Raw genomic sequence first — 22,136 nt, forward strand, 5'->3', positions numbered from 1 at the left:
AATTGGTTTGAAGTTGTCTTGTGTGTGAATTTGTTTGCTGACTGAGTGTGTACAACAAATGCTTAACACTGTCCTCTGATACTGCCCTACTGCTCGACCGCACTACCACAAATAGAGAGTCAGGTTCTATCTAACTTTACCTCTGCCTACTTTTGGGGTTCCACTGGACTCTGTGCACACTATACCTCAATTTGGTATAGTATATACAGAGCCAGCTTCCTACACAGACGCATACTGGGTAAGTAGCATTTTCCTTTTCAAACAATTTGCTAAATGTAGTGGAATAACTTTTTGAAAATTGTAAGAACTGCTACAAAGTCTAATTATTATTTTAAAACTCGTCTTACCTGGTTTTCCCTACCTACAATCCATTCAGTCACAACTTTATTAAATTTTACCTACCACAAAATTAATTAGAGGTCAATACAGTAGTATCCGAGCCTTTAGGGATTCACAATGACAGTGTATGTTTGTCTTGAAGGCAGTTGCAAAGTGGATCTCTAATAGTCATTAAAAGGCAGAAAATATTTTTACAAAGTTGTTCTGTGTTACTCTGCCTGATATTGAGGAATATTCTAAGCATGTGGTTTTATAGAAAATAGGTGTCAGAAGACGTTTTTTCAGGTAAGTAATTTGATCTTCTTAGGTAGAGGTTACTTATATGTAAAGAAATTAAACTCTCTTTTTTTCTCTCCAAAGGATGTGTTGCTGTCTCTAATATTCAACTGGTTGTATTAGAGTAGTGCAGCGTAGCTGGAATTTTGGTGCGTTATGTTCAATACCTAATGAGAAGTGATTGCACCAATGGTTTTCAGTATAGAATCCAGAAAAGGGAAAGCTATCTTTGGAAAAATATCTGTAAACCATGTATAATTTAGTGTTCTCTGCCTATTTTGTGATTGTCCTTACACCATTCTTGTTTTTTTTTTTATTTTAAAGATCAAAATCGCCATATAGTGGCTCCTCCTACTCTAAAAGTTCCTATTCCTACTCCAAATCGAGATCTGGTTCTTCGCGCTCACGTTCTTACTCTCGATCCTTTAGCCGTTCCCGTTCTCGCTCATTTTCAAGATCACCTCCATACCCAAGGACTGGCCGGGCGAAAAGTCGGACTTACCGTTCTAGATCCAGGTCTCATGGATATCACCGTTCACGATCACGAACACCTCCCTACAGAAGATACCGTTCCCGCTCTAGATCACCAGTGAATAGAGCCGCCTCTCCTAATAAGCGTATTGTCCAACAACCAGAAGATGAAAGGGAATATTTGAATCGATACAGAGAACTTCACCCTCATGATTTGAAACCTTTCACTGGGCGACAGACTGAGTTTAGAGATGCTTTGGAAAAGGACAGGTATAGAGAATGGGAAAGAAATTACAGAGAATGGTATGAGAAGTTCTGCAAAGATTATAAGGGTGCTTTGCCATGCCCACAGACCAGACACAGATCTCCAGGCAATAGGGAAAACTATTCTCCAAACCGTTTTGCTCCACCGCTGTCCAGACGAGACAATTCTCCATACAGCAGACGCAGAGATGATTATCCTTCTGCTCCACCTCACAGAGGTCGAAATATTGGTATGAATTACCAAGAAAAAACTCTCAACAGAGACAACCATCCTGTCAAAGAGGTTCGAAAATTAAAAGAGGAGGAAATGGAGAACCTACCTGGAGATGGAAGAGGTAGCAGACACAAAAAGCATAGAAAGAGGCGAAAAGACACTGAGAGCGGTACAGATCTGCCTGATGTACACAGGAAGCCAAGAGATTGTGCTGGTGATGAAGGAAAGAATGATTCTAATTTTTTTCCTCAAAGTAAAGATGACGCAACTCCTGTCAGAGATGAGCCCATGGAGGCAGAATCTATTTCTTTTAAGCTCAGTGCAGAGAAAGACAAAAAAGAGAAAATCAAGGCAAAAGCTGAAAAGACAAAACGTAAAGCAGAAGGTAACACCCCCAAGAAAGACACTGCCTTTAAACCACTGAAAGTAACTCAGGAAAAGAACACAGAAGGTGGACGGGAAAAATCACCTCGCACTGAACCTCCTTTAAAAAGGCCAAAAGAGGAATACCACAAAGGTGAAAATGCCAAACAGTTATTGTCGCACAAAGATGAGAAGGGAACATCAGTAACTCGCAAAGTCCAGCCTAAAACATCAAAAGACCATCAGGACACCAGGCCATCCAAAGAGGAAAAGGTTAAGAAAGAACATCCAAAAGATATAAAAACTGAAAAATCTTTAAGTAAAGATGAGAAATCAAAAAAATCAACCGAGAAAGCTAAATCTGCTGACCTTAAGTTGGACAAAATCAAGTCGGTTGATCCGAAACTGGAAAAAATACGATCTACAGACCCAAAATTAGACAGAAGCAAGTCTGCAGACACTAAGCCGGACAAAATTAAGACTGTGGATAGCAAGTCAGAAAAAAGAAAAAGGAAAGCTGAGGAGAAATTAATAGACCAGGAAATAGATTCTTCAATGAAAACCATTAAATCAGAAGAGATCGTTGAAGCAATTAAACCTCCACCAAAAGTGAAACTTGAAACAAGTGGTGAGACACCCTCGACCAGCCACGAGGATGATAAAAGCTCAGTAAACACAACTGGCAAAAAAATAAAGTTAAACCGTGAAACAGGAAAAAAAATTGTCAGTATGGAAAATCTCCCAGCTCCTGACGAAATTGGTGAGAAACCTGAAATTGCCATCAAGATCAAACCAGAAAAAGTAAAGGGAAAAATGAGGCGTAAAGTAACAGCAGCCGATGGGTTTGGCTCTACACTTGTTGATTACACCAGGTAAGAATTGTGTAGCATTGCTCTTGTAGTCATTTTGAGTAATGTAATACAGCTTGCAGTCTCATATTGTGATGATTTTGTGGCAACTACAACGTATTGTGCTTTCACCATTCTTCCACCCCTCGTCATTAGGTTGCTTCGTGCCTATATGCCTTTGTTAGGGACTTGTTGCTCTTAAGTCACACTTTCTTTTATGCAGATAAAGTCTCAGTTGTGCGCAGCTGGTAAGGTAATGGTTCCCTTTGCTTGTGGGTTTCTATTCCTCTCCGAAATACAAGGTACATACTGAGTTCCTGGTTTTGCGCTATATAGTGTAGAAAGGAACATTTTGTTAAACTTTTTCTGTTAACATCTAACCCTCTACTGCTGCTTGATTCTCTTTTCCCATTGGTGTTTTTTTTAAAGCTTTATTTCCACGGATATTGATATATGTAGAAAAAACAAGAAACACCCATCGTACATAACATGTTCAGCGGATACGATTAGTTATATTTAACAGAATCATAGCCGTTTCAGTGGTCATTAAGCTGAAATGCCGCAGAAAGAAGTTGGAACATCAGTGTGATTTGAAGGGCAGTGTTTATATGTGGCATGGAGGGTTGTGGCAGGGTGTCAAATTAGTGGTGTTGCACAGGCCAAGATCCAGTGTCAATCTGCCATGCCTGCTGTCCGTTTTGAAATAGTCAAATGCCACTCGAGTTGAGGTTCTTTAGAGAAGGCAGATGGCAGTATTTGATCTGTGAGGTGTGTCTCACCACTTTAAACAGCAGCTGTCTCTTACATATCTCTTGTGCTGTGATTGAACAAAGGTCAATAAATATTTTTGAGTTGTACATTAAGGGTATATATTTGAAAGGCCAGGTGCCATTCAAAGATATTTTGATGAAGAGTAGAAGTTAGTATCTTCAGGTCTATATGAATCCATCCCCAAGAAAAGCACAATGATTTTCTTTAGGTATAACTCCATTTGGTTCCAAGATTGACTTTGATTAGAAATGTAAAACACTTCTTTCAATGGAGTTGATTAAATACACCTGTGTTTTTTTAATCAGGGAGTGATTAAACTGCTCCTCACCATCTGTTAATTACAGAGAGCACGCCATTGGCAAGGGGAAATGGGTCCAAGCTAGGGTCTGCTTTGTCACTACTGGACTCTGATCGAAAGTCTCACAAGCAGATTATAAGGGTGACCGCCCCTTTAAAAAAATGTGTAACAAAATGTAGCTACTTCAGTGCTGGGCCCCCCTCCCCAGGTTGTCCCACAATTCCTTTGCATCGTTTCTTGCTGCCATAGAGTACCAAGCTATCAAATCCACATGAGTTCTCTTCCTTTGATCCAAAGGTCTGCGAGATTTCCTAATGGCAGCTCTGAAAACATGAAGATCAAACATGCCAGAGTCTGTGGCCAAGAGATTGAGGACTGTTTAATAACATACTGTTTTCAGTGGCTGGTGTTGGGGAATAGAAGCAATAAAGGGTGGAGGCATGGGATATTACCAGCCTCCGATTCAAATAATCAAAAGCTGGACAGTAGATACTAAATGATGGATAACTTTGAAGAGACACTGAAAATGAAGGTGAAAATAGCTAGGACTATTAAAGAAAATGCCAAGATAAGTGTTTGAAAAATGTTTATGCACAATGTTCATTAATCTTTTGTTATTCCGTGGATGTACTCATGGTGTCCTATACATTTTTCTTTTAATTCATTCGATGCAGAACAAAAATGAAAATGTTATATATATATATATATATATATATATATATATATATATATATATATATATATATATATATATATATATATATATATATATATATATATATATATACATATATATACATATATATACATATATATACATATATATATATATACACACAAAGTTTTTTTTTTATGCAGAAGGTGTAAATGGGCTGTTGAAATTTCCGATTTAGTGAGTTTGATTTCTTGCATGCTTGATGCATATGCACTACAGGCCAAAGTTAAGTGGATCAAAGATTGCACTTAGCGAATCAATTTAGAATAGCAAGTACATCGGTAAGGATACAAGATAACTGAAATTTTCAATTAAGGTAAACTGTCAGTTATAGTGGCCACTATCTAATTCTTTTGGTATGTTCAGAACTGAACACTATAGCAGGCCCTGCTGCAATGATCATTTACATCCTCCAGTATTGGATTGTTCATAGATTCACATGCTTGAATAATTCCCCTTCATCAAAGTAGCAGTCCCACTGTAGAACTAGAAAAGCAGTGTAATGTTAAACATAGTCTGGGAAGGCGATGAACCCTTTGCTTTAGTAACACATCTGTCATTTAAAAGAGACCAAACCAACCAGTCAGGTTGCAGCACCCTCTAGAACACTCCCCTCAGAGTCTTCTGTTTCTCAGATTTTCTACCACACAACTTGTGAGGGAGTCTCCCCTAAGCTCTGCTCAGTTCAACCTACTATTCAATCTTCAGAGATGTATATATACAGGGAGAGGTAAGGCGCAGCGGCCGGGGCAGCTGACTCCGTACCACGGGGCTCACGGTTCGATCGCTGGCAGGAGCTCAGCCCAGCTCCATGTGACTCTGGGCAGTAGCTTGCCTAATCTCCCTGATGGCCCCAGTGCCTTGAGACCATTAGGGGTGATTAGTTTGCGCTTTAGAAGTACCGGGTTATTATATATGTATTTACCATCTGCTTCAAATCAGACTCCACAATGTCAAAATTGTCTAAAAAAGGTCTTTTTAGACCATGTGAAACCTGTGGGAAGAAGAGGCTGCATTCTGAAGATAAGCAGAAGGACTGCATATACTGCCACTACCATCTCACAAGGTAAAGAATTGTAATATCTGTCGCACCTTTTCCTCAAAAAACCTAACAGACAAGGAAGGGAGGTTATTGCTGTGGTTTCAATAGCTTAAAGCCAAGGACAACCCTGTTTCTGGGGATGACGGTGAGGATTTTTCCTCACCTTCCAGGAGAGCTCAAAAAAAGACGAGGGAGAGATCAGAACTCTGATCACCTCATGAGCCTCCCAAGAATTCTTCTAAAAAGTCTCTCCACGGGTCTTACAAGAAGCTCAGTCCGTCTGAAAGGGACATGATATTTCCTTAAAAAAGCCAGGAAAATTAAAATCTGAACCTTCTATACCTTCCCATCAGATTTCTCACTTTAAAAAAACGTCTGCACTGCCAATTGAGAAATTGTAGACATGCATACCATTGACGAAGAAATAGTCTACTGCAACTTTGAGCACAACAACTGTGTAACAGTGATCATGGTCAGTTCAGACTACGACAACCACATCGTCGACAGTACAGTCTACGGCGCCCATTCCGTCGACGATCAAAATGGTCTTTGACGATGAGGACACTGTCGATGGTAAAACTGATTCTATCTTCAGTGCCAGTCAGGCCACCACCTGCCATGTCAACGAAAGAAAAAGCATAAGAAATGGGGAAAAACATCTCTCTGATGCCGGAGCATACATCCTCAAGCAAAGTGTCAACCTTACCACCCAGTCATCTCCTGGATGAGGATTACTCAGATGATCCTTTTGGGGTTGCACATAGCCCATCGAGCTGCATGAAAAGTGTCAGCAAGATGAAGAGGAAGAGTTTTATGGCCAGGAGTATTACCCTCCTCAACAAGAGGGTCTACATTATGGGGAACAATTCCAGCCATATGTGCAGCAACAGTACCAGGATGATGTGATATGTGTACCAAGGACCTTTTTCTTGGACCTGCAAATGATGCAGGCAGATTATTCCAAGCGATTTTCCCCTACTACTACATCAACTAGACTGGTTACATATTCTCCCAAAACTCCTTCAGTACAGCCTTGCACTCTGCGAACACCACATAATATCCCAGCAGCTGCCTCTGCAAGGCATACCCCACAGTCCAGAACTGTGCCAGTGCATGATGGCTTGTCTTCAGGTGAAGACCAGGAAAAGGGGGTAACTAAGAGATACCCACACTGAGGGAGGAGATTATCTCATTCCTACTCACTCATTCCCAGGGCCACCACCCACATATTCACCCCCTGAGGATGTAGGAGGTTTCCATAATCTCCTAGAGAGCGGCTGTGAAAAAGGTCCTCTTTTGACATGGTTAGTTCCCCACTTTTTGAATGGACAATGATGTAGTTTTGATTGAAAGTGTACGTGGTCCCTGCCAACCAGGTCCCCTGTGCCCAAGTTCCTTCCCTAAAACTGAACCACGATTGCATAACTTCAGACCCCTGTAAGTCCTTAGTAAATGGTACCCCTGGTAACTAGGGCATTGGGACTGAAGAGGGTCCCCTGTGGACCCCTTACCAAGGCCATGCAAACTGCTACTGCTGCCTGCATGCCTTGGTGCAGAGAAAAATGACAATCAACATGGCACACTGCCTCTGTCATGTCAAGCCGCACTTCCTAAGGTATAGGCAAGTCACCCCTCTAGCAGGCCTTACAAACCCTAAGGCAGAGTGACTATATCTTAGGTGTGGGCATATCTGCATGAGCAGATATGCCCCTACAATATTTGTCTATTCTTAATATTGTAAGTGCCACGGAAGCCATAGAGAGCACATGGGCTGAAAACTCAACTCAAGTTCCCCAGCCCCATGATGGGTTCCTGAACCGAGGAGTGCCTGGTATCAAACAGCTCCTCTTAATAAACCCACACTGATGCCAGTGTTGGATTTATTAGAACATGTGCCCAGAGAGCACCTCAGAAGTGCCCCCTGAAAACCCACCAACCCTGGTGTGGTCTCTTAACTGCCTTTAGACAGCCTGCCACCACCAGACATGTTTCTGGACCCATGGGGTGAGAGCCCTTGCTCCCCGAGGCCGGAAACAAAGCCCATCCTAGGCCGAGGTGTCACACCTCCACCACCAGGCAGGCACAGTGCTCGAGAGGGAAGCTTCAATGGCTTTACTGCGTTTGTAATGCAACACCAGCCTCTGCTGCGAGCAGCAGGTGGCACCCCCCGTTCAAACCCCTACGTTTCGCAGGAGAACCAGCGGGAAAACTAATTGAGAATAAGAGGTGTGCCCCCTTTTACCAACTCCACCCCTAAAGTGCTGAAGACGAAGTGAAGCACATTTGTAAGTGCCCACCATCTTGAAGATGGTAGAGCTTATGACTGTGCCATCCACCTACAGGAGGGTAGCATAATAGAGGGTGTAGACACCCCCGGTAAGGGACCCATTGGTCCCTACCTGTCTGTCCCCCTGTAACACGCCTAAGCAGTATTTTGGTGGCACCTCCAGACCCTAAAAAGAGATTTCTGATGGATACATCTGCCAGTGGATTCCTCACCTTGTGAATATCCCCTGCGCCAGCAACATTCGGAAACTTTTGTAGCAGTCCACGCCGATGGGGTCGAAGATGACGTCACAGAGGCACGGCTCCGCTCGCGACTCCACTGACGTCACCGGCTCCATAAGAAGACCTCCTCGGCGTGATGACGTCAGTTCCCTTTTTTCCGCGCCGACGACGCCAACGGATTTCGGGAATCGTTACTGGTAGCTTTACCTGTTACTTTGTGTTTATTCCGAAGTTTCTCTGTCTTTCTTCGAGAATGTCGGCAAGGAAGTCTGGTTTCAAGCCTTGCCATGAATGTGGCAAACACATGTCCATCACTGACCCGCATGACGACTGCGTTTGGTGTTTGTCATCGGACCACGATGTTGAAGGATGTTCGTGTTGCAGGAAGATGAGCTCGAAGGCTCTTAAGGAAAGAGAGGCAAAGCTCTTTATCGCCCGGATGAAGAGAAAGGAGAAAAGAGGTAGAAGAAGATCCAGGTCGAGGTCGAGGTCGGCTTCCAAGTCGACTTCGGGACATGCTTCAAAGAGCAAGAAGCATAAGAAGAAAAGGAGGCATTCGTCTCATCATAAGGCCTCGACGTCGAAGTCTAAATCACCTGCTCGGCGTCGAAGGGAGTCAGTGTCTCCTTCTCCTGTCCCGGCTTCACCTCTTGCTCCTTCTCCTGTGTTTTCTCCGGCTCCGGCTGATTCGCCGGTGCCGGCGTCTTCTCCGGCGCCGATGGCTTCTCCAGGTCCTGCAGGTCCTTCGGCTCCGTCTCCGACTCCGGCCCAGGATGAGGATGATCAGGCTCCGGGTGAGTCTGTGACGCCGCAAGTTCCACCGTCGGCGCCGGCAGGCCCGAGTCCGGTGTTACCTGACCAGTATCCGGCTTTCCCTAATCCAGGTCAGGACCCCTCGCAGTATCTCAATGCGATGTATGGGGTGTTCTCACGGGCCATGTATTCCTCTGGTGCACCTATGGGTCCGATGGCTTTTAATCTGGGAGTGCCGCAGGTTTATCCTCAAGCACCGTTTATGCCTTTCTTCCCAGCGACGCCGTCTTGGCAGATGCCGGCTCCGAAAACATCGACGCCGCTTCCCTCTTCACCGGCGCCGACTCGACCTCGTTCGACGCCGGCTGCTCCAGCTGATCCGCGTTCGACGCCTCTGCCGGCGCCGTCGGATTCGATCACGGCGCCGCCGACGCCGCAGGTGCGGATCTGTTCCAGGAGGGAGGCGCAGAGAGTGCTGGAGGAGAGGCGCTATCTTATGGATGAGGCTGAAGAGGGAGAATTGGTCGAATCCGATGAGGTGTTTGACGAGTTGAAGGAGGCAAGTGGGTTGGATTTGTCTCCGGAGTGGGAGATCGCTCCTCCTTCAGATGAACCTTCTAAAGACGCGGCACCTTATCATGCTGTAATCAGAAAGGCTGCAGAGTTGTTGGACCTTCAATTGCCATCTGTTGAGTTCAAGTCCAATATCTTGACTGAAGTGTTGCACTCTCCAACTGCGGTGTCAGAGCCGCTGTTGCCTTTTAATGAAGCAATATTGGAGCCTGTGTTGGATGTGTGGCGCAAGCCTTTTTCGGCTCCTGCGGTGTCCAAGGTGGTTGCAAGGAGATATAGGGTGGCTCCGGGGGATCCTGAGTTTTTGTCATCACACCCTTCACCTGAAAGTCTGGTCGTTCAGGCTGCTTGTTCTGGACGTTCAAAAGGTGCGTTTCCTCAGGTCCCAGGGGACAGAGAGGCCAAGAAGGTAGACCAATCAGCCAAGAAAGTCTTTTCTTCAGCCAGTATGGCATTAAAGTCTTCTAATGCGACTTGTTTATTGGGGCGCTATATCCATGCGCTTATGGATTCAGCTAAAAAGTTGGCACCGAAGCTGTCGGAGGAGGATAGGGCAGGCTTCAGTGAAGTACTGTCGGATGCCCAGGCAGCTGCTCGCCAGGTTATACAGAGTGGCTTGGATACAGCAGACTCAGTTGCCAGGGTCATGGGGTCTTCAGTTGCCACCAGGAGGGGTGCATGGCTTAAGTCCTCCGAATTTTCTTCGGATGTCCAGTCGACCTTGTTGGACTTACCTTTTGATGGGTCTGGTCTGTTCGGGAAGAAGGCTGATGCTGCTCTCGAGCGCTTCAAAGAGAGTAAGGCTACGGCTAGGTCGTTGGGCCTTCAATCCCAGCCGAGAGGTACTTTCAAGAGGTACAGAGGTTTTGGAAGGGCGAGTTTTCGTTCTTATAGACCAGCCCAGCAGCAGCAGCAGCAGCAGCAGCAAAGCTCCAAGGGATATAGAGGAAGACTTAGAGGTCGCTCACGTGGCCGTCAACTCTCCTCCTCCTCTTCCTCTTCCTCAGCCCCTCCCACCACCGCAAAACAGCCCTAGATTCGACATTCCGGATCATGTTGGTCCTGTGGGGGGCCGGCTTACCCATTTTTTACAAGATTGGGAGTCTGTAACTACAGATCTCTGGGTTCTGGGTCTTGTAGAAAATGGGTACGCCCTTCCCTTTTGGGAATTCCCTCCAATTTACCCTCCTTGCCAGGGTGCTTGCTCGGAGGACCACCGTCTTCTCCTGCAGGAAGAAGTCCTGAAGTTGTTTCAGAAAGGTGCGATAGAGGTGGTTCCGGAGCAGGAGAGGGGTCAGGGATGCTACTCCCGGTATTTTCTGATCCCGAAGAAGGACGGCAGATTGCGTCCGATACTAGACCTCAGAATCCTGAACTTTTACCTGAAACAGGAAAAGTTCAAGATGCTCACCCTTGCGCAGGTTCTTCAGGCGCTGAATCAGGAGGACTGGATGGTGTCGCTCGACTTGCAGGATGCGTATTTTCACATCCCCATTCTGAAGTCGCACAGGAAGTATCTCCGTTTCACGGTAGGGTCGCAACATTATCAGTTTGCGGTCCTCCCGTTTGGTCTTACTTCGGCACCTCGAGTCTTCACAAAGGTGATGGCAGTGGTGGCAGCCCATCTCAGAAGATCGGGAATTTCGGTTTTCCCTTATTTGGACGACTGGCTGATCAAGGCGGAGTCGTCGGAGAAGGTGCTGTGTCATCTGCAGGATACAACTCGGCTGTTGTACAGATTGGGTTTTTCGATCAACGTGCCCAAATCTCACCTGGTGCCCTCTCAGCGCAACCTGTTCATAGGTGCGGTACTGGACACTACTGTGTGTCGAGCATTCCCTCCTCCTCAAAGGATTCTCGACATACAGGAAATGATTCCTTTGTTTTTCAGCGGAGCGGTTGTTCCAGTTCTGAAGGTCCTTCGCCTGCTCGGTCTGTTCGCTTCCTGCATACTGTTGGTCAACCATGCACGCTGGCACATGAGGGCGCTCCAGTGGTGCCTCCGCAAGCAGTGGTATCAGCACAAAGGGGATCTCAGGGAGTCTGTGAGGATCTCCAGAGAAGCTGCAGCGGATCTATCTTGGTGGAGCGTGGAGGGCAATCTGTCTCAAGGAAGGCCCTTTCATCTACCTCCATCGGTGACCACAGTGATAACGGATGCATCCACCTTAGGGTGGGGTGCGCATCTGGGGGATCTGGAGATCAAGGGTCTTTGGTCTCCAGAGGAAAGGTTGCTTCACATCAACCTTCTGGAGTTACGGGCGATACGCTTGACGCTCAAGGCCTTCCTCCCTTCCCTTCGCGGTCAGTCTGTTCAGGTCCTGACGGACAACACTACCGCGATGTGGTATATAAACAAGCAGGGAGGAGTGGGGTCTCTTTGTCTATGCAGAGAGGCCCTGCGTCTTTGGTCCTGGGCTCGGGACCATCAGATTTGTCTGATGGCAAATCATCTGGCCGGGGTGCTGAACGTACGTGCGGACAGTCTCAGTCGGCAGTTCTCCGCCGACCACGAGTGGAGGCTCCATCCGGAGGTAGTTCGTCACGTCTTTCGGACGTGGGGAACTCCTCGGGTGGATCGGTTTGCCACTTTCGAGAACGCGCACTGCCTGTCATTCTGCAGTCTCCAGTATCCGATGCAGGGGGCGTTGGGGGACGCGTTTCAGTTGAGTTGGGGCTCACGACTCCTTTACGCGTTTCCTCCCATACCCTTGATTCCTCGGGTTCTGAGGAAGGTTCGCCAAGACCGGGCCCAAGTTATATTGATCGCCCCGGATTGGCCAAGAAGGGTGTGGTACACAGATCTTCTCCACCTCTCCTCGTGCCCTCCACTCCGTCTCCCTCTGAGGGCAGACCTCCTCTCGCAGTCGGAGGGGCAGGTTCTACACCCCCACCTCCAGAGCTTACACCTTCATGCCTGGAGATTGAACGGGGCAACCTGAATTCTTTCTCTCTCCCGCCAGATGGGGTGGATGTTATTTTATCGGCCAGGCGACACTCCACCAAATCTATTTACTCATATAGGTGGTCTAAATTTGTTCTCTGGTGTGGAGAGAGGTCCATTGATCCCTTGAAGGCTCGCCTGTCTAATATTTTACAGTTTGCCCTTTCTCTTGCTCAGCAGGGTTTTGCTGTGTCTACAGTGAAGGGGTATTTATCGGCTCTATCGGCTTTCCTTTGTTTGCCGGATCAGCCGTCGTTGTTTAAGTCTCCTATTGTTCTTCGTTTTATAAAGGGCCTTGTAAACAAATTTCCTCCAACTCCCTTTGTTATGCCTCAATGGGACTTGAACCTTGTCTTAACCTATCTCATGGGTTCTCCCTTCGAGCCTTTGCACAAGTGTCCCCTGAGGCTGTTGTCTTTTAAGACGGTTTTCCTCGTTGCTATCACTTCGGCAAGGAGAGTAAGTGAGCTTCAAGCTCTTAGTTCAAAACCCCCATTCTTGACTGTGCATGCTGAACGAATGGTTCTCCGGACCAGGGCTGCGTTTTTGCCTAAGGTGGTAACTCCCTTCCATCTGGGGCAGTCCATTACCCTTCCTACCTTTTATCCTCCCCCTCACCCTTCCAAGGAGGAGGAGAGACTTCACCGCTTGGACCCTAAGAGGGCGGTGAGCTTTTACCTGGACAGGACTAAGGACTACAGGATTGATGACCAGCTCTTTGTGGGCTTTGCTGGCTGCAGAAAGGGTCGTGCGGTGCACAAGCGCACCCTTTCAAGATGGATTGTGCTATGCATCAAGATCTGCTACTCTCTAGCTGGTAAGGAGCCTCCGGAGGGTTTAAGAGCTCATTCCACTAGAGCAAAGTCTTCTACCTCTGCTTTGTCTAGGGGTGTTCCTGTGGAGGACATTTGTAGGGCGGCAACTTGGGCCTCCCTTCACACCTTTGCAAAACATTATTGTTTAGATTCTGAGGTGAGGAGGGGCGGACATTTTGCCCGTTCCGTCCTTCAGGATTTTCTGGTATAGGGGGATGGACACCCTCCTCCGGGAGCGGGGACTGCTGTGGAATCTATTCACAAGGTGAGGAATCCACTGGCAGATGTATCCATCAGAAGAACAAGTTACTTACCTTCGGTAACGCTTTTTCTGGTGGATACAGTATCTGCCTGTGGATTCCTCACTGACCCACCCGCCTCCCCGTTGTCCATCCTTCTATTCCAGTGACTCTGACGGTAATTCTATTGATGATTTCAAATGTATTTATGACTGTCAAGGACATTGGGTTATTTCTAGTGCTTTGATGTTTCTTTTCCACACTGTGTGTGTTGATATGCATATTGTGTACTGTGTATGCTGTTTATGTACATATTGCTGTCAGTCCGTCCGTGTGCCTCGAAGGCACGGAAAAAAGGGGCGGAACTGACGTCATCACGCCGAGGAGGTCTTCTTATGGAGCCGGTGACGTCAGTGGAGTCGCGAGCGGAGCCGTGCCTCTGTGACGTCATCTTCGACCCCATCGGCGTGGACTGCTACAAAAGTTTCCGAATGTTGCTGGCGCAGGGGATATTCACATGGTGAGGAATCCACAGGCAGATACTGTATCCACCAGAAAAAGCGTTACCGAAGGTAAGTAACTTGTTCTTCTCACAACCTACAGAGCCCGGCCACCAAAGAACTGCAACAGCTAGAAAGCAGGACCAGTGACTGACACTGCGCCAGGCCTGTCTGCTGCCTTTCGCCCCTGCTACAAAAGTAGACTCGTCCTGCAGGCCCAGCGACCTCTAAAACCCTGGTAGGACAGCTTGCCTTCAATAAAGATCAAGAACTTCTGTGGACAGCAGACCCATCCTGAAGAAACCGTCTTCAAAGATCAAGAGCTCTACCCTGAGGAACTGCAAAACCACCCACCAGACCCACCTCTGCACCTGACTCCCATGGCCCGAGTCCAGTTGGCCCACTGTTCCTGCTAAGGTTCCCCAGCAATTCTGAGCAACCCGTCTTAGTTTGACCCCTGCTGGACTCCACATCGACGTCTGCAGCCTCTGCACGATGATCACCTCCCACCCCTTGTCCGCGAGCTGCTCCATTAAGCCCTTTTCCGACGTCTAAGGACTCTCCTGCACCTAATTCTCTAGGCCTTGGGGAACTCGACCCTACGTCCCCAAGCATCAGTGCTTACTTGGGCAGCTGTTGGTTTTCGTCATCCGGTATCCTGGCCAGAACCTGAAGGCTTTATCTAAAACAGATCTCCTTTGGTTTGCAGTAGGCGCTTAACTCAGTGTTGGCACACTGCACCCGGCCACCCCTGTGCCTCTGAAGGTGTATGTTTGCGGCTGCCCTGTGGCCCTCCAGTGCTTGCCTAAACCCCTGGAGATTGACTACCAACATTGCTTTTACCTACCTGTAACAGCGCATCTACGTTCACCCCAAGTATCCTTTGGTTAACATTGGGGACCCAGCTCCGCATTTGACCTCGCACCTGGCCTCCCCTGTGATACTGGTGGTGCATTTTTGGTGCTAACTTGAACGTTGCCATGTGCTGGCCTTAAACCCCGAAGACTGGATTTGTAAGTCATGTAATTACCTACCTACAAACCTGCATTATTGCTTTCTTCCCATAGGTTGACATTGCTGAACTGAAAATTGCACTAAGTGTCCACTTTTTTAAGTGAAAAGTATTTCTTATGAAAAACGTACTTACTTTTGAACGGGGATGTTGGTCTTAAAACTAACCTAGAAAGAAGAGTATTTTTCTAAAATTGGTTTGGCTCTCCTTTTTGAGTCGTGTCATTTATTAATCACTGCGTGTATAACAAATTCCTGACATTCTTCTGATAGGCCTAAGGCTTCTCGATCACACTACTACAATTAGAGCACTTTGGGGTTGAATAGAAGGCTTGTACACTTCTGGGGGAGCCTCTGGACACTTAACACGATATAACCAATTATTGGTATATCACATAAAAAGCCAGCTTCCTACAGCAACAAAAATGTTTGACCTTCCAGTGACAACTAAGCAAGGTGACTGTTTTTTATTAGACCTGGGCAGAGATGGCGGAATTTCATCCTGCTGAGTTACTGAAAAACTCTGTCCGATTCCGCCTGCAGGCGGAGTATTAGTCGCCACACCAAATGAAGTCCCCTTGGTTGCTGAGGGTAATTGGGGGCCAAGTAACCCTATTGTTACCACCAGTAAGTTCCACACAGCGGGATTGATGAGACCTCGTCTGAGTTCCCACCACTGTTCTCAGCTACTCTGCACACTTGCCTCCTGGTGTACTACTGGTTGGGGGATGAAGCCCCCTTGGCTTCTGAGCGTAGTTAGGGGCCAAGAACCCCTAGTTTTACCACCAGTAAGTCTCACACAGCCGGATTGCTAAGACCTCGTTAGAGGCCCCGCCCCCTTTATCAACCACTCTGCAAACATGCATACTGGCACACTACTGGTTGGCGGATGTAGTCCCCTTAGCTGCTGAATGTCTTGCCCACCCCTACTTTTTATACGTTTTTAAAGAAACCTTCCTTAAGAGCATCAGACCTTAAGAGCATCAGTGCTACTCCTATTGTGGACTATATTTGGGATGAAGGTATAAAGACCATGAAAACCCCAGCCACTGTGGCTACAGTGTTACCATGCCTAGACAAATAGTATAGGGCCCCGGAAAATTCATCAGCGTGATTAATTGGACTCCCAAAACCTGGCTTCGTAGTCACCCTAGCAGCCGAGCACCAGACGCAGCACCATATATTGATCGTCTACCAGAGAATGCCAAAGCCAAGAAGATCCTACACTTAGGAGAATGTGCCTCCTCCGAAATAATTGACTGTGCCATGGACATTGCATCCACAGGTTTTAGACCGTCAACAGGAGCAGCAGTCTTATGGAGGCAGTGGTGGATGAAAGCCACTTCTTTTAGACCAGCGGTGCAAAGTAAATTTCTAGACCTCCCATATGACAGTGAAACCCTCTTTAGGAAGCACATTGATGAGGCCCTCCAATCCATTAAAACAGACACTGATCCTGCAAAGTCGCGGGTACTCTGCAATACTGAAAGATTCCTTTTTGTGGTGCATGAGGTAGAAGGCAATTCTCTTACAGAGGAGCCTACCAACAATACAGGTACCCAACGTACAAATCTGGGTCTCAGCAGTTTTGCCTGAAATACCAACAGTGACAACCTCCTCAGGCAGTCAACCCAAGACAAACCCAGAGAGAGAAGCTAGGTTGACAGGGAAAGGACATCGACAGTGACTGATTACAGGCACTGGTTATACCTCCATCTCCTCCGGCATGTCTCGGACGCAAAATATCCAATCACCCTTCCATATGGAACAAAATAACAGACCAATAGGTATAACCACTCTCTAAACAAAACATAGCAAGATTGATAAGTACACATTGCTGTGCCTGGCCAGAGAACGCAGCAAACTACAGTACCGGGTATCATCCATATCTATCTATCCTGATTTCACCCCACGGTCCAGGAGGCTAGGCATAAGTTCCCAGATGTAAAAAACCCTCCGCAAACTAAACATCAGGTATGCCATGCTGTACCCTGCCCGCCTGAAGATTGATCACACCAGGAAGTGCGCTAAGTCGTGGGGACACATCAATATTTTTCCTCCTACAGTACATATTCACGAGACATCTTCATACTTCTACACAAGAGCATTTCTTTTCATCTTAACACATCCCACACTGACCCCCAAGGTCGTTATATTGTTCTACATGGTCTCCTCACAGACAAACAGGTTCTACTGGTCAATATGTATAGACCCACCGTGGCAGCCATATAGACGCCGACCAGATAAACATGGGGGGGGGGGTCACTTTAACTTGACCAAATGCCCGCAACTAGAACATCAGTGTGTGCCCAAGCGACAAGGGGAGGACGAGTGCCCTGCTTCGCCAAGTCATGAATACATATGCCTACGGGATGCCTAGTGTTTTCTCCATCCCGCAGACCCAGGTTTCACCTTCTATTCATCGCCCCACGCTATCTGGACACAAATAGACTACTGGATGTTATCGGCCAATACACTATACTGGACGACAAAGGTCCATACACTTCCTCGCACCCTGTCCGATCACAGCCCGGTCTTAATGTGTCTAACTATCCCCTATGGATATGAGACTAAGAAACGATGGCGATTCCCCGGGGATGCCCTACGTGACCAAGTATTCAGGGGGGGAGATTCACATGGCAGTGATGGAATACATCTAGATAAATACTAGATACGTGAATACGCAAGCTATGCTCTGGTAGGCCTTTAAGGCTTACATCCGAGGGATAAGTATATATAAACAATCCGATATATAACGCGACATACGCCATCAACTTAAGCGTATTGAATCCGACTCTGCCGCAGTTGCATATGGGGATCCGCAACTTCATGACATTATACATTAGCTGACTGGGAAACAGCATACCCGGGGAAACATGCAACAGCACGTAGGTACGGAGAGGGTGAGAGACCAGGCCATATGCTGGCCAGGATGCTGCGACCCAACCGAGCAACAGAATATGTTACTGAGATAGTAACAGATACTGGTACAGGCGCATTGGGCACTGAAGTGGTAAGAGCCGCATTTTTGGACTACTAGAAGTCTTTGTATACCTCCCGTGGCCCTGCTTCCCCACCAGAGCTACTCAACTACCTAGAAAGCGTAGCGATGGTATAGCTAACCTACAGCCAACAGCAGTTCCTCTGTGAGCCCCTTGCACACTAGACGAAGTCACGGTAGCTATAGAGGCACTAGATGGCTCCAAATCCCCTGGCCTGAACGGCGCCTTCTACAAAGCTTTCAAGGATCAATTAGCCCCACACCGTTTAGAACTGAATAATACCCTAACCACATGCTTACTGCCGCCCACTCTGCAAGAAACTGTACACTATTGCTAAAGCCAGGCAAGGACCCCACACTTTGTGCTTTATACCGGCCCCTTTTGCATCTTAACCTGGACAATAAAATATTGGCCAAAACCTTAGCGACCCGACTGGCCCTGCTTATGGAACAAATGATCTCACCAATACAGTCCGGGTTTGTCCCTCACAGGTCAACCCCACTCAATCTCCGCACAATATTTGTTGTCCTGCATAGGATATCCCTGACCGTGACCGCAGCAGTGTCTCTCCTGTATGCCGAGAAGGCATTCGACTCACTTGAATGGCCCTTCTTCATGGCGGTGCTGAGGAAACTCGGGATCCCCCTCCCTTCATATTCTTGATCCAACTGCTATACTCCACACCACTGGCCTGTATATGGGTCAATGGTTCACTTTCCAAATTTTTCCCCATTGCCAGAGGCACGAGGCAATGACGCCCCCTTTCTCCCCTACTCTTCATCATAACCAATGGGACCCCCTGGTCCGTCATATGCAGGCTAGACATCTCCACTGAGGGCTCCAACTTAAACAAGGGCCCCTGCTGCTTTCTTTATATACCCACAATCCTTCTTTTCTGTAGACATCCCTCTTACAAACTCTCTCCCTTAGTGGAGGAGGTAAGACGCTTTGGTGAACTCTTGGGGCTACAGATAAATTGGGCCAAATCTGAGCTCTTTCCCCTTACAGACGCAACCGGTACCGATTGACCACCCTCTCAAATACAAGATATTGTGGTATCCAATCACACAGAGATAAGCACGAACTGCTGCAACTGAATTTTGGTCCTAAAATAACACACCTGGAGATGCAAGTTGATAGATGGGTCAAATTACCACTCTCCATAGCCGGCCGGTTGGCCATTTTTAAAATGATTGCCCTCCCCGGTTCTTGTACCTTTTCCTCAGTCTTCCAATAGGTAATTTGGCACTAGATAAGACACAGTCATTGTTGCTTAGATCGACCATGTGCAGACCGAATTCTCAAACTACTTAATCTTTGTTCCCAAGTCTGCAAATAATTTTCAACTCTAAAATCAACCTAGGTGTATTGTGTACATTACATTCTATAGCAGCTGGGGAATTTCAGTAGAAGGAAAGGGTATCTGTCTAAAAATACCTCACAGGTCTTACTTCGTTCAGTGACTAAAATGTACCTCTTGTCACATAAAAGCCTGTGAATGTCTAGAATAAGTAGTACTTGAGAAGAAAAATGTTACCTGTCTGTAACACTAATTCTACAGAATTTCTGCCTTCAAAAATATTCAGAGCTTGTGTGTGTATGCATGCAACCAGTTCATGAAACCTGGAGTTAGAAGTAATTAATTTTTTTTTATAGTGAATAAAGAATGATTAACCGATGTGCCATGTCACCATGTTTATAGTTCAAAAATATTGTTTTATAGACATCCGTTCAAGGTGGTGAAGGGAGTTTGGGACATGGTTGTAACAAAAATGCAGTCTTGATTGTATTTTATTCATTAAAGAAGTAAATCTTCTGTTTGAAGTTCATCCGTGTAGCAGAATTGAAGACTGACATGCATTACTCTCAGGAGTGATTTAGTAATTTGTGTTTTCAGTAATAGCACATTATGCACATTGTTTTATACATTGTTTTATACAGAATGCTTCTTCACAACATATAATATGCTTTGTTTTTTCAGTACGAGCTCCACTGGAGGGAGTCCTGTCCGAAGGCCTGAAGAAAAGCCTGATATAAAGAGAACAGTAATTAAGACCATGGAAGAGTTTAATAATGATGATACAACCCCTGCAGAGGATGTTATCATTATGATCCAGGTGCCTCAGTCCAAGTGGGAAAAGGAAGACTATGAATCTGAAGATGATGTAAAGTCGTCCTCACCACCTTCTAGTGTAGGGAAAATGGTCAGTGTTGTCAAAAATGTCAGTGTAAAGTCTTCTAATCCAGTCAGGATTGTTGACAAAGTGCCAGAGGTTCTGGAAAAGAAACCCATCAAAGATTTGACCCTAGAAAACTTTAGGCGTGAAATAAAAACGTCAAAAACTTCCACATCAAGTGAAAAAAAAAATAAAGACCGTGACCATTCTGTTTCTGATAAGGAGGCTTTAGAGAAAAAGAAGAGTGGCAGTCAATCTGAGAAGGACAGCAGTGTTGAAAGATCAAACAACCCAGGGACCCAGCGAAGCCTGCCACAGTCATCCAAGGACAAAATAGAAGACAACCCAGACGTTGATCATGTGTCCTCTAGCAAAGATCCTCCTTCAAACAAAGACAAGAAGTCAGAACATGAAAGCAGCAAGATTTACACTGGCTCAAAACGTCGAAATGAAAGGAGCGAAAGTACAAAAAGAAAGGACTCCCCGTCTCGAAATAAAGACTCTGCCTATAGCCACAAACACAAGTCTAAGGAAAAGCAAGTTGATCCAACAAAGAAAGTGTTTACAGAATCCAGAAGAAGCAGCAAAAGCCCTTTGAGGGTCCGAAAACAGCATGAAGATCATAAAAGCAGCTCGGAGACCAGGCAGGTATGTGATGATACTAAATCGCAAGAAAAAACTGTTGTCAAGGAAAGAGATAAACAAACATCGGACACTAAGAGCAAAGATAAAGACTCTTCTGGGAGCAAATCTTCTCATTCTCTACATGTCTCATCTGATACTAAAAATGAGAAGGAACCAGCTGATAGGGATTCGGTTAAATCAAAACCTCCATTGAGTCGTACTTCCCGACTCTCCACAGATTTGACAAAGGAAACAGACGAGGCTTCATTTGTCCCAGACTACAATGAAAGTGACAGTGAGAGCAACGCATCTGTAAAAGATGAGGGCTGCCAAGAAAAAAATTCAGGAGAAGTAAAAGAGAAAGTAGAGCAAGAAAAAGACACTTTGGATATGGAAGAGTCTCTTCCACCAGCAGATTCTTCTGGTAGAAATCCAGTTCCAAGCAGCCCCAGTGGCAGCCACAGCCAAAGTCCCTCTGAAAGCCCTGCTCGCAGCCGTAGCAGCAGTGCCAGCTCAGTTGGTAGCCAAGATAAGAAGAAGAAAAAGAAGGACAAAAAGAAACACAAGAAACACAAAAAACACAAGAAACACAAGAAACATACTGGTAATGAATCGGAATTGGAGAAAAGCCAAAAACACAAACATAAAAAGAAGAAATCCAAGAAAAGCAAAGACAAGGAGAAAGAGAAGGAAGACCAAAAAGTGAAACCTGTATCTGTTGTTGCCTGAAATAACAGTGATGAACAATTGACTTAATTACTAAGTCACGTATTAAATTTTCTTATAATGTAAACAAATTGATAACTTTGTAAATATGGCATTGAAGCCTTTGCTGCACTTAATATATTGCTGCTTGATTATTTGATTTTTACATCAGAGCTTTATAAAGTGAACATTTTGTACAGAATTGTGTGTTTGACCATGTGACATGAGTGTTTCTTTGCTGAGGCATTTTGAGTTTCACCACCATGAAAATATCTGGGGTGACGTTTACTAAACTGTGAATACTTCACATTTCTTTTATTTTGTTCCTTTTTTTATTGCCTGGAGGGAAAAATAAAACTGATGATAAGTTCTGAAATATCATCTGGTTTAAATGACTTACAGTGTCTGTTGCAGCCTGTGATGTCACTTTCAATTAATTGCAATAAACGTTTTCAATAAACATAAATTAATAGAATGGTATTTCCGTCAGAGCCTAACAGAGTATAGTTCCTATTTTCTGTTTGTCTTTAACAGTGCTCTTAGATTACTCCACTGGTACTGTAGTCAAACGCTGCTTTATCTCCAAGAGCTTAATTTAAAACAAAAATATATATATATATCAAAATGCCTTTCCTAAACCCCAGAAATATTATATTCCCAAGACTCGATAGAGAGCCACTGCAG

At 45.8% G+C, this 22,136-nt stretch overlaps 1 protein-coding gene across 2 annotated transcripts in view; it reads left to right on the forward strand.

Moving 5' to 3' along the window:
* The window catches only part of RBBP6 (RB binding protein 6, ubiquitin ligase), a 394,678-nt gene extending 372,831 nt beyond the window's left edge, over positions 1-21,847 (forward strand). For both annotated transcript variants that reach the window (XM_085629467.1, XM_085629468.1), the window contains exons 16-17: positions 940-2,799; positions 19,928-21,847. In XM_085629467.1, coding sequence (XP_085485593.1) covers positions 940-2,799; positions 19,928-21,476 — 3,409 coding nt within the window. In that variant the 3' untranslated portion in view covers positions 21,477-21,847. The remainder of the gene's footprint in view (positions 1-939; positions 2,800-19,927) is intronic.
* The last annotated feature ends 289 nt before the right edge of the window (positions 21,848-22,136 follow it).

This window comes from Triturus cristatus, chromosome 10, assembly GCF_964204655.1.
Source record: "Triturus cristatus chromosome 10, aTriCri1.1, whole genome shotgun sequence".
Lineage (NCBI taxonomy): Eukaryota > Metazoa > Chordata > Amphibia > Caudata > Salamandridae > Triturus > Triturus cristatus.